Source organism: Gopherus flavomarginatus, chromosome 1 (assembly GCF_025201925.1).
Source record: "Gopherus flavomarginatus isolate rGopFla2 chromosome 1, rGopFla2.mat.asm, whole genome shotgun sequence".
Classification (NCBI taxonomy): domain Eukaryota; kingdom Metazoa; phylum Chordata; order Testudines; family Testudinidae; genus Gopherus; species Gopherus flavomarginatus.
The window spans coordinates 316,988,317-317,001,993 of NC_066617.1; the positions used below are offsets into that span (position 1 = coordinate 316,988,317).

A 13,677-nucleotide genomic window follows, 5' to 3' on the forward strand; every position below is an offset into this window, starting at 1 on the left:
GGAACCATTTGTTCAACGGGGGTGCTAACAGCCACTGACCCAAACTGTCAACTCTGTATATGATGGAAACTCCTTTAAGCCAGGGGGTGCTGCATATATGGGGGAACCCAGATACAGCCAGATAAGTGATTTGCAGCAGCTCTAGGTTTGTGACAGAGCAGGGAATCAAATCCAGGACTGGCGAGCCCTGGTCGAACTCCCTAACCTAGACCATCTTTCCTGTCATTTAGTTTTATTACCCGAGTGATAGGGGAAACACCCCGAGAACCGATTGCACGCAATAAATTGAATACCTTGCAGTGATAATTGCCACCTAATGACTACAGGGCAGCAGTCCAAGGGAAGCCCGCCTAGGAATCAGTGCAATGTGCATACAGAGCTGAAAACAAACTCGTGCAGCCAGGCGAGTCCCGCTGCTGCAAAACCCTGGAGCAAACTCCAAAGCTTCTCTGCTCATTTCGTAGTAAACAAACCCTGCTACTGCCTGCTCCGGCTGCAGGCACCGCACCACCGAGCCAGACTCAGGCAAACTCTCTCCTCTCAGTGACTTACCAGCAGCCACACACACGAAACCCTCATGGAAAATTGGCCTCTGCATAGTACGACAGGCAAATCGTTTCCTAAACGGCGTGGGGCGCCCATTGGCTCGGGCGGGCCCGTCAATCACACGGCGAAGGAGGGGGGAGGAGGCGGGCCCCGCCGCGGCTGCGGGGCGGGCGGGAGTTCCAGTAAGTCCCCGCCGGGCCGCCGCTGAGTCGCTGCTGCCACCGCCGCGTCCCGTACACTCACCAGGCAGCTGCGCGACCAGGGGAGCGAGTCAGGCTGCAGCCGGCGGGCGCGCTGAGCCCTGCGGACCCCGCGGCCGCGCTGGCGGGTGCCCCGGCCGCACAGCGCCGACCCTCCCCGGGAGCCTTGATGAAGTGGCGGAGCTAAGTGTCCTTCTCCCTCCCCCTTCTCCGGGCTCCTGCCTCGGGCTCCCGCCCCCCCTCCGCTCGCCCCGGGAGCGCTGCGCTCCCTCCAGCCCCGCTCCGCTCCTCCCTGCGGGCTCTCTGCCGGCAGCCTTCCCGGCTGCCCCGCGGGCTCCCCCGCGCCGTCCCCTGCCCACCACCATGGCTGAAGCGCCCCAGCTCGTGGACATCGACCCCGATTTCGAGCCGCTGCCCCGGCCCCGCTCCTGCACCTGGCCCCTGCCCAGACCGGAGTTCAACCCGTCCAGCTCGGCCACCTCCAGCCCGGCGCCGTCCTGCGGGGGGCAGCCCGACGGGGCCGCCTCTGCCTCGGCGGTCAGCGTCGATTTCATCGGCAACCTGAGGCTGCTGGAGGAGAGCGAGGACTTCGAGCCGCCGCCGCTGCCCCCGGCCGCCGCGGGGACAGCAGAAGGGGCCGCTCCCGGTGGCGGCTGCCTGTGCGGGGACTTCCAGTGCCAGGAGACCGGCTGCCTCCACCAGCAGCAGCAGCCTGGACCGCCGCTTCCGCAGCAGCAGCAGCACCCGCCGGTGTCTGCCCTGTCCGCGGGTCCCATCCCCGGCCAGCCCCGCAAGAGCAGCTCGGCCCGCCGCAACGCCTGGGGCAACCTGTCCTACGCCGACCTGATCACCAAGGCCATCGAGAGCGCCCCGGAGAAGCGGCTCACTCTGTCCCAGATCTACGAGTGGATGGTCAAGAGCGTCCCCTACTTCAAGGATAAGGGCGACAGCAACAGCTCGGCCGGCTGGAAGGTGAGGCGGCGGGGCATGGGGAGAGCTGGCCGACCCGGGAGGAGCGGGGACACTTGCCTCCTCCCACCTTGCTTATTTCAGAGGAGGCAGGAAGCTTCTTCCAGGGCAGTGTGGCGCACGCCCGGCCCCTCGCTAGTGGGGTGCGTGCCTGGGTTTAGGGTGCACCGGGGATCGCGGAGCATTGCAACCCCTACTGATCCGGGAGCTGGAGGGGAAGCAGGGCGGTTGCAGAGCGCTGCAAATTTTGCTCCCTCGCCCCTGTAGGTGAAGTGCACGAAGTTAGGGGGCTGCGTAGTGATTTGCAGCCTGCCGCCTGTTCAGTGACGCTGGGGTGGCCGGAGTTTAGGCAAGTTGGCTCGGTTTGCAATGTGGCTGAATACTTTAAAAAAGTGCCCCCCCGAGAGTTGGTAAGAGATAGGAGGGCGCGGCTTAAGGGGGAGATGCAGGGGTTACGCTGTCACAGGTTGCATGTGTCTGCGGCTGTCCCCGGGGGCAAGGGGGTTCCTGCCACTTTCCCCGTTGCCTAAAAGGGCAGCCGAAGTTGCTTGTGCCGAGTTTGCAGCAAGCCGGCTGCGGAGACTCGCTGTGTCATTTCCCTTTGCAGAGTTGAGACGAACTTAAAGTGACAGAGATTCAAGGGCTAGCCGAGAGCTAGAGAAGCGCAGTGTTAGGGTGCCACGTGCTGGGGGCGACAGGGCAGCAGACACTAGCTCATTTTGCCTGTACTGTGCCCGGTGTGGAGCTAAAGTTCATGCCTGTCGATGTGTGCAATGCATTTAAAGGGCCGGTGCCTCGTGCTTCAGATCCAGTCCTAAGACACATGGCAGCGCCCTTCACCCGCTGTGTGAGACCTTCCCCTGTAAATAAGTAGGGAAGTACAGAGTCCTTTCCAACACAAACTTTAATTGCAGTTAATCTTATTGAGGGAATTTGCCATTTTTTTAAAGGTAGCTTAGCTGGAGCTAGTAGCGCTAGTGCTATTTCAGGTCTAAGATATAAAATCACCTTTTCATCCCGTTGTTCATTATGTACTCAGGCATTTGATATATGCTTCACCGAAGCAAACAGACAAGTAATTGCCCCAAGGAATTTACAATCTAAATTCAGACATGACCCAGTAAATAGGGGTGGGGGTCATAATCTAAAATGGGGAAGGGACATAGGCAGGACAAGGGTTAAAGTAACACTGCATGTTTACCCAATGTGCTGTGTGTTCATTGTAATGGCTTTGTTAAATTTAGTTTACAGGTTTTTTTTAATTAGCGGGACACTGTTTCCCTCAGAATGAAGTTTGTCTGTCTAGAAGTAGCAGACTGCTAGGTGACCTGTAGATCATAGGATTTGCTACTCTGCCTTGTACAGACTGAAATGGGGTAGCAAGTACACACTAGCTGTGCATCAAGTCCTGATTCTGGCTTCAGGGTGGGAGTGATGATAATAACAAACAGCTAAGAGTTCTGGTCTTTCAGACTTCTAACACTGTTCAACAGTGGACATGTTCTCCTTAGCAAGTGTTTTGACCTTTCTGTCACTTCACACATCACCAGCAGCTCTAAAAGTCAGCCATTAGCTGTACTGATGGCTAGACATCCTGCTATATTTATCAGTTACATCTCTTCTAAAACTGGCTATTTGAATTGGTTTACAAAGTGCCACTTGTCTGAATACACTGATTTATTAATGCACTGCCCTGTCCCATAGTCTTTACTGGGGACAATATTTAAACTGTTAATTTACTTCAAAGAAGTTAACCTTTGGTTTGATGCTGTATAAAGCATGCTTTGTATACTCTCATGACAGAGGTATATAGGGTTTTGTCACTACCTACCCGATTATTTTTAGAAGAGGTCTTCTGTTTTTTTTGCCTCTGTAAAGAGAGAAAAATCCCCCACACAGTGGATTACATCACAGTAATTAATTTGGTACTGCCACAGTATTTTACAAGTTTTAGTGTTTTCTGCTGGCTGGATCATAATATAATTTCAGTCAGTATTAGTTAAACTTTGCAATGTTGTAGATTTATCAGTTTTTCCAGATACATTGTACTTGGGTTTCTAGTTTAGATAATACTTAAGGCTTTTTATGTATTGGGGTAGTTGTCCATCCAAACAATGTCTTTTAAATTCCCCTCCCTCTACCTCGGGGTATGGTATTAGGAAAGGTACATTTTTTGTTTTGTTTTTATGGGTAGACAGCATCCTGCAGAGTTCTTGTGGTATAAAATTACAAAAACAAAAGGACAGTACTTAGCTAAATTTACTGCTAGGAGCAAAGAAACCTAAAGGTTGATGTGTGTGAAGAAATTTGAGTGATAAAGCTTAACAGAAAGACCAACATTTAAAAATGAGATCTTTCAGGTGGTTGTGCAGTCTGTTGGTACAGACTGTTATTATGTCAAGTGCATTTTCAGTTTGAGTAAAGGAGTATTAAAAAAACTAGAAAGCCTAAAAAGAATGTCACTGACTAATTACTTTGTATTCTGTTACTTATCTTTTGGTGGTGCATTGTTTTAACAAGCTGTACAGAGCTTCAGCTCTCAAATTAAGACTTTCCTGTTCCCAGCATTTGTTTATAGACTAAAAAACTGCTGCTGTTACTTTATTGGATGTAGAATGTTTCTGGTTTTTTGGGGCTGTCGTAGTCTATGAACCCCTGTTTACGTATGGCTTTTTTAATGTTTATTGTACTGTCTCCGTGGGCATAAGTCACTGTGATTCCTTTTTCTCCTCCTTGCCCATATTTTTGACGGGGTAGTAGGAAAGTTGTTAACCCCTTATACACCCAGTCATTCCTAATTTCTTGCTTAGGTAGTAGCTGGAGGCTTTTTTACAACCTCCTCTCCCCCCACCCCCTACACTTCAGGGTTAGTTATCTAAGTCCTGTTGAACTGAAAACCCTCATGCAGTGTTAACTATTGTCTTTCTACTGCTCCACCATAATATGTTCTAAGATATTCTGCTTTTAACCAGTTTTATAGCTGAGTTGATTCAGGCACAAGGAGTTCAAGTCACTTGCCTCATTTAACATGATGAATCAATGGCTCAGCTTGAATAAGGGTCTGTTTGGCTCAGGATCTGTTATTTTAGTACTGTACTGTAATCAGTGGACTTCTTTAGGTGTAATTAAAACATTCTAAATTTCAGTCAGTTATGGGCCCTGAAAAAGGAGTGTTACTTGGAAAGTTGAATATAGATTAGAGGGTAAACTTTTGCTGACAGGATTCATAATGGTCTTGGTCCATTTATTTATGGCCTGCAATACACAGTGTAGTATAGTTGCCTCTTCCTCAATTGGATTGCATGTCTTATTTGGGTAAAATATCTGAAAAACTTTCCATATTGTTATAATTAGAGTTTAGATGCTTTTACAGTTACAAACCTAATGTAGTGAGCTGTCAAATTACACACCTTGTTTTGAGTAGAAATTCAGAATGAAATGTTTAAACAAGATCTAATGTCCAGTGCCTTCAACCTAGTTATGATATTCTGCACTGGTAACTGATTATTTAGGTCACTGAATATGTCTCCTCAGTTTCAAGTGTCTGTGATTCTGTAACTACCAAATTGTAATGTCAGTTGTGCATTTTTCACTAAAAGAATTTTAACTACGTCAACTTTTTCAGGTACTGAAAATAAACAGAGTCCAGGTCCAGTCTGGTGTATTTCTTGATTGCTAAAACTTCATTTCCATATTGTGAATAAAAGGAATGTGAAAGCCAAAGGCAGTATAATTTTACATTACACAGAAATTGTACTTAAGTACATATACCTCTATCCCGATAACGCGGCTTGATACAACAGGAATTCAGATATAACGCGGTAAAGCAGTGCGCCAGGGGGGCGGGGCTGCGCACTCCGGTGGATCAGAGCAAGTTTGATATAACGCGATTTCACCTATAATGCGGTAAGATTTTTTGGCTCCCGAGGACAGCGTTATATCGGGGTAGAGGTGTATTTAAGTAATGTTTACTAAAGTAGGTAAAGTTGATCTCAGTTATATGTGTGCATAGTCTGCTCTAGAGTTCCTGAGAATTTCTAGTCTGAAATGTAAACTCTGCCAGCCCCCCTCAAAAAACCAGTGTCCACATGGTTATCAATTTCTCTGAATGAATCATGCAACAAAGGGAGAGCCTAAACATTCTTTACCAAACCCTTTTGTACTATTGAATGCTAACAAGCACAGTTGATAACCATATTTGCTTAAAAAGAATTGTAGAAAGACCAAGATCTGTTGCAGTGATAACAAGAAAGTTACTGAGTGTGTTGTGAAGAAGCACAAAGATTTATGGTACTATTCCAGTCAAAACAATCTCTTACCCGAGTTATGCGGATAAGGGTAGAATGTGGTTAAGAAATGGAGTCTGTGGTGGCAGTGGACTTACCTCTGAGGGAAATAAGTATGGGTAACTTTTTTCCTTATATAAGTCTGATGATTTTTGGTTAGATATCCTATATAAACTCAAACACCTGGTGTGCACACACTGCAGGATGTACAGCATTGGTTTACTTCAGAAAAGTTGTGAGATTAATTATAAAGAACATCTATCACATCCCCTCTTTCAGCACTTGCTGCTCTTTCTTTTATTCAGCTTTTGAAAATGGAATAAAGCCAAAAGTTGACCCTACCAACATTCAGATATCCTCAGAGTAATTCTTTAGACAGAATGTTCCGTTGAAACAGAAAATACTACTAACTTTGGATGACTTTCTCTGATTATTGGGTGTATTATTTAAGTCTTGTGGAGATTATTAAGATTGCACCACTGGTTACACCTTCTTGACTTCTGGCTTAGTGAAGGCTTGATCACCTAGATTTACCTGTTGTCCTGGCTATAGGAATGAGACTAGATGATAGCAAGTTGCAGAAGTATGAGTGGAAGTATGCCTGATTAGGGTGAGTCCAAAGCATATGCTGAGTTGAATGTCTTTGTCCATAAGAATTGTTGTAGTGGTCATGACTAACTCATCATTGAATAAGTGTCTATACAAAGATGATTCTGGGGTGTGGTATTGATTCAAAAGCGACATAACACAATCTTAAATATTTCAAAAGCCTTTTGCAAATAGAGTGCAGAGCACGTTACAAAAATTAGAAAAACCTTATTTTGGTATCTGAATAACTGAAATAACAAAAATACATTCCATGCTGAAGTATTTAAAATAGGTTTTATCAAACATGTAGTTTTTCTTTTAATATGGAAGGTGATAAGATAGTAGTTGATGGACTCTGAATTGACTCTGCAGAATTGCTACATGCTCAAACAGTCATGATACAAGAAGTGTAGGGATCTAACTTCGTGCCTTTGTGATAGAAATTAATACTTTCCTAACTGATTTGTTGCTATATGTCATTAACTTTCAGTGAGAAGGGACTCTGCCAACTTAAATCATATTGTAAATAAACATATTTGGTCTGATGTCAGAATAAATCTTTCATAGCCATAAATGTCTGTCCATTGCCACCTCATTTCACACAGGCCACTAAATAGTGAAAGTACTACTGAGAGCTATCTTTAATAGGCAAGATTCATACCAGTGACTCAAGTGAGAGGCTTTGTATAGAAGAGTGCCTGCATTCTTATTTATGTGCTGAGATGTTATGATCAGGAAAATAAAGCCAGTTTTGGCAATTAGTACTTGTGGCAAACTTACGTGGCAAAGAGCATATTTGTTTTAAAGGGATGTATATGTTTCTCAGATGGACAGGTTACTTTAATGTAATATTGAAACGATTCTGGCAACTTGAAAGCTAGCTAGTTTGGTTTAAAAAAAAAAATTAAGTGACTTCAAGTCTGGGGTCTCCTTACCAACTTCTGTGGTTTTATAAACTCATTTTCCTATTCTGTTTCAGATAACAGAAGACGACAGTATTTTTAAAGGCCCACACAGATAGGTGCAAAACTGACTGTTTTGGGGCAACGGTGAAATTAATGGACAGAAAATGCTGTCATACCGGCTGTAACAGTAGTAGATTTAAAAACCTCTCCCTTCTGTATGATTAAAAAAAAATAATAATTATCAGGCCCCTGTAGGTTGCACACAATTAAAGTAGCAGGAAGTCGGGAAATGTGAAAATTAAAAATTCAGACAGTAATGTTAATTTGATCATACTACAAATTCTGTGTATCTTAAATTTTACCCTTATGACATATATATGAATGTAATATTAAGGTATATGATTAAGCAAAAAACAAATCAAAACTGGAACATAATATGTAAGTCCAAGGTGGCTTGAATTAGTGTTTTCGATTAAATCTTGAATGAGAACTTACAGTGTGCAGAATACTGTGGAATGCAACAAAATTGCATACAGGCTAAGATCACAATTTCTCTTCTTGATAAAGCAGATTGTTTTTGGTGTGGATTTTCCTATGTGTGTTTCATTAATGCTTATAATCTTCCTTATACAAACTGTTAATGCAGCAGCAGCCAATGTCCCTGTGCAAGTCCCCTCCTAAAACTGGGCAGTTTGAACATGCATTTCGTATCCTAAAAGAGAACATACTTTCATTAGCATCTATTAACAATCAGAGATGAATGGTGAGCATGCTCTTAAGTGATTTTTTTAAAAAAATGCTTTAACATTTTTATTTACTTCCTACCTTACTTGTCTCCTCCCCATCCCCCATGCCCATGTACTCTCTGGTAAGATGGACCTAGGTTTTGTGGTAAAAGCCCTGGGTTCTGTCACCCTGTCATGGTGAAATAAAATTAGGCAATCTGTATGTTAGCTATTGTTGTGGTTGGTTTTATAATACGTTCAGTTTGGTTATGTCTTTTTCTGATTTTTTTTTTTTTTTTTTAATTGTGCTCCAGATTTTTGTATTAACTGCATTGTCGAAGTTGTCAGGGGAGCTGGAGATTTTGGTAGCTATGGCTTTTGGCACACAGGACTGTGTAAGAGAGGCAATCTGAGACAGTGGGATAAAGCTTCTAGTTAGATGTTTCTGATAAAATAACCCACAGTAAAATAATTGGCACTGTTTTCTAGGTTTCAGTCAACACTACTGAGATAAATTGGGCAGTTCACGCCTCTATGAACTATTGTTTCAGGCTGTCTGCAGATTCAAGATGACACTGCCTTGTTATTTTACAGACCATGAATGCTAGACACCCTTTTTTAAATGAATGCTTTGAGAGCATAATTGCTGACAAATTCCATGGCAATGGAATTGCAAAATACACAGGGCACTGGTTATGACCATGCTGAACTTCAGTCTTCAGCCACCTTTTTGTTTGGGGAAAAAATGTGAAAACAGGGAATTCTAATGGAAGTGATTTTGTAACTGAGTATAGCAGGTACTGACACAGCTAATTCATGCGAAGACATACCAAATCTTTCTTTCTGTCTGTCTTCTATACAATAGAGACTCTGTGATGATAGGCATCTATTTGAAATCAGGAGGAAACCTCAGGTTAAGTCATACATGCAGCAGTTAACTGTGACTTTCTTAGCATTTGCTAGTTTACAGTAGAGTAGAGTTTTGTAGAAATTTTATTTATGAATTAAAATACAGGGCAGTTGAATTTGATGTGGTATTGTAAGTATTCTGCCCTTTCCCACACTAACCTGAACTTCTCAAATCTAAAATGCACAAGGGAACAATCATGCATGTATTGGAGAACTGCATTTATGCTTCTGCATATAGAATTTCACTAGTTTGGACTATTTAAATATTGTTTACTGCACTTTACCTACTGCAAAGAATATATTTGCTGAGTTTATTCACGTGTTTTCATCCAGCAAAGTTGCTGTGTAGCTGTCTTTTAGGCTTGTAATGTGCATCTATCATATGTTAGCCCTGATGCAATGTAACCTGACTGCTCTTGCAGTAGCTTTCAATTAGGTCATAAATGAGGATACAGTGAATGAAATCAAATGCTAAGATTGCACTGGAGACTGCTTCAGATTTTTCATTTCACTAGTCTTGGTGTCTATTTTAGATCTGTGTATGAATATTGAAGAAACTACATGTCATGCAGTTGCTTAAAATCTGAGATGCTTAAGCAGTGGGTTTATTTGCTCCATTTGAAACACTGTTGCAATAGTTGCTAAAGATTTTGAAGTACTTTACCATTTGTGGATAGGTCAGGGGACAAGAGGCTCAGTTTGAAAAGTGTTTGCTGAAAATCTGCTGGAACTGTGTGCATCACTGGGTGGAGAGGAATAGTCCTAGAATTTTGATGTGCAGAATAAAACGGTTAAGGCTTATTGCTGAATAATGTGGGAGTTAAAAATGAGATTCCACAGAGGTAGTGAGAAGACCTGGCTATGTTTTAGTACTCCTTAAACTTGTGTTGGTTCTAGACTTGCAACTTACAAAGAGAATAGCAAAGTGGTTGTTGGCATATCATACCTGTGCTGCTGCTGCTTTGTATTGAGAAGATTTCCTTATTCTAAGCCCAAGGCTGGTGACATTTAGGTCTGAAACTTCTCTGAAATCTTTTCTGAAATATTTGTTCTTGGTCTAGAAATTAATTTTTGGGCAAGCTAGAACATCCATTCAGCTGTTTGGTTTGCAACAGCACAGAGTAACGTTTTCAGTGTTTATTGTGGCTGTCTTGTGCTCACATAATTCAAGCAGTTTAAGTTCCAAATTTCACATGCATGTACTGAATATAGTATATTGGGCGTGTGCAGTACCTTTTCCTTACATGAGTACTTATCCAGACTTACATTTTGAGAACCCCATAATCTGCTTTATAAGCTAAAGATGGCCCCTTTCCTGCAGAGTATGGAAACTAAATTATATCTGTGCACTGCAATACATAGAAGCACTTGATTAAGTGATTAGATATTGAAATACATGAAGACAGTATATTGCTCAGAAGTCCTCCCATATTAGACCTTCCCAGTGCTGGCAAATGTGAAAGGACTGTGTAAACCCCACTGCCACTGCCCTTTTCTGTCTCTCTCTTTTGAAAGGTATTAAAAGCTCAAAAACACTGTTAAAGCAGTGCAAAAACTGAGATTTTAATTGCCCACCAAAAAAAGAGGGAAGGAATTGAAAGCTGTTGTTCCCACAACAACCAGAGCTCTGTCATAATGGATGTAGAAAGCATTGGGGAAATCAGATATACAGTAATGAAATATTTATATGTGCAAGCAGCCATTTTATTCTCCATGGAAACTATAACTTTCTACAAAGTTAGAACTTTTATTTAAGGGGGCCAGATGGCGCAGTGCAGCTACTTTGCTTCACATAGCCTAAAATAACTGGTGTGGGGAGATCACTCCAATGTAAAGCTGATCCTCTGCTGACATAGGTAATGTGCGGCTCTGATGGCACTCCCTCTCCCTGTTGCCCCATTTTCTGTAATACAGAAGCATGCATGGGAGAAGGTGGTATGCCTGAAAAGCAATTATACTCTGTTATTTCGCAGCTGTGTTTTCTGCCCCATGCAGCTGGTCTAAATCTGATCAGTTCTTCAGTCCTTATGTTGCTCTAACCCAGCACACAGGCTCTTTTACAGAACGGCAGCTGGATCAGGGAGGAGCGACATGATCCTTAAGCAACCTTTTCATCCCTCTCACCTTGTACTCTCCTGATCAGCTGGACTGCTGGATCTGGCCTAGTCTCAGTCTTAACACTGCATTCATATAGGTTTTATGAAGTACATAGAATTTTTCTTTTTTTATTTTATAGTGAATTCAGCAGGGTTTTATTATTTAGACTGCCTTACTGCTAGACCATTTGTGACAGTCCTTATTTAACATCTTGTAAAGTAACTTTTCCCATGGTCGTACATGCTAGGCTTTGTGAGTGTCTTAAGAGTGCTGAGGTACAAGAATTGGTTAGATAAAAGAGTAGTTAATACAGATTACATCGACTTTTCAAATAGGTAATAGAACTACATAGATCCGATCAGATTTTGGGTTTACCATTGATACTGTCTGAACAATATTAGATAGTGTTAATTTGTGATTCCATATTACAACAAAAGTTAGCAAATTCTTTAATTCTCTCAGGTTTGACTCCAAAAATTATCACATGGGTGGAGTTTCACTTACCCATCTCCATTTAAACTAGGCAGTTAGATAAGACTGAACTGAAGCAACTTGTTCTAAATATGGTGACTTGTTAGACTGCATTTATTGTGCAAATTAGCTTACATCCTGCAAGATCAGCAGAAATGTTTAAGGTTTACTTAAAGGGAAGTGGATTAAATTAGGTGATTTTAATTACATGAATTGCATACCTATCAGTAATGAGATTAAGGTATTGGATTTGTTACCCATTGCGCTATAGAAGGCTGTCTTCCTATGCCCATAAAGTGAATAAGATAATTGCAAGTGGAGATTGAGCTAAAACCACCCCAAATTTCATTTGCAAGTTTTGTTGCCGCTGGAGTATGTTTAGAGTCAGATATCGCTTCTCTGCTAGTCCAGAAAGCAAATTTTGGCCTATTTTAAACAGCTGAAGGGAGAAGGAGAACACTTACAATGGTGCTACTTCAGAGTAAAACTGAAGTAATGCAGTAATGAATTACGGCTGAAGATTCCTAGTTTGTCTACAGTGGGTGCAATTTGTATATGCCAGCTTAAATCAATCCCTTAAATAAAGTTTTTTGCAAACTCAATGAATTAACATATTAAAATTTCTCTAGTGTTTGGGACCCAGTTTCACTACTCTTAGAGGGGTTGCTTTAGAATGATTGTGTTATGGAATTACTGTAGTTCTAGGTCTCTCTTAAATGAGTGCTTTTAATTTCCAGTCAAGGTATCTGATTTTTGGGTAAAGAGGAACTTTTAATTCTTTTTTAAAAATCAGTAGCTGCAAGAATGAACTTTTTTTCTTCTCTGAAATATCTACAGAGTTTGACTGCTACAGGTCTATCATTACTAGCTCTGATTTGTTGAATGTAGTCTGGAGCAGCCATCAATAATTCCCCCTTGAATTGTTGTTAAATTCAAACCTTGGAAGAAGGAAAAACAGTTGGGAGATGTTGTGCCAGGGTGAACCTGAATCTTTTCACTCTAAGGAGACTTGAGATTGGCCACTAAAATATTAGTTAATTGAATAGCAGTAGGCCAGTTCACCAATTCCTTTTAGTTAAGAGTTTGAATTATGAGCTAATAGCTCTTTTATGTCAGGATTTCAAGCTGGCTGGAGTCTTCTTAAAGAAAGACTTACTTTTAGTTCTTAGATTAGCTTGCAAATACTCTGGCAGTTCATGTGTATCTGACACTGATATACTGTAGGTAACAGGAAGGAATAAGACTTCCTGTTATGTATTACAGGGAGTATGTTAATCATCTAGTGATAAATATATACCAATTAAGACTATTTAAAGTAGAATATTTATGGTGGCTAGTCTTAAAAATATTGTGCTTTTGGTTGATCTCCGTTTCTGTTCTTTCAATAAAGCATTTTGGTTTTTTTTTGATTGATCCATCAAGGAAAGTAAATAGTTGAGGTAGAGTGGAAGATTCATGATAAAGAAGCAGTTCAGAAAGACATTTCTTGATTAGGTTCCTTAATGTGAAATCTGTAGTTGGTCGGCAGTCCTGATAACAGAATGCTTTTTAAAAAATAAATAAACCGGCATGAATCTGATGATAATGAACATGAAGGATTAATCTGCTAGAGACAGATATGGTGCAGGTACTGGATTTTCTGCACAGCTCAGTCTCCAACTATTTCAAATTGCCTCATCTCTGTTAATCTAGACCTGGGCCTTTTGAACCAAGACTTTCTTGTGTAAAAATGGAGACTTTTTTTGGCTAGAACAGGGGTGGACAAACTTTTTTTGGCCTGAGGGCCGCATCAGGGTTCCAAAACTGTATGGAGGGCCAGGTAGGGAAGGCTGTGCCTCCCCAAACAGCCTGGCTCCTGCCCCTATCCACCCCCTCCCACTTCCTGCCCTCTGACTGCCCCCCTCAGAACTCCTGACCCATCTAACCCCCTCTGCTCCTTGTCCCCTGACTGACCCAACGCCTATCCATACCCCTGCCCCCT

The 13,677-nt window shown here is 42.3% G+C and overlaps 1 protein-coding gene across 1 annotated transcript in view; it reads left to right on the forward strand.

Annotated features, from left to right (window-relative positions):
- The first annotated feature begins 873 nt into the window (after window positions 1–873).
- The window catches only part of FOXO1 (forkhead box O1), a 102,256-nt gene continuing 89,452 nt past the window's right edge, over window positions 874–13,677 (forward strand). Inside the window, exon 1 of the mRNA XM_050948700.1 lies at window positions 874–1,718. Within this exon, the coding sequence (XP_050804657.1) occupies window positions 1,110–1,718 (609 nt within the window). The 5' untranslated portion in view covers window positions 874–1,109. The remainder of the gene's footprint in view (window positions 1,719–13,677) is intronic.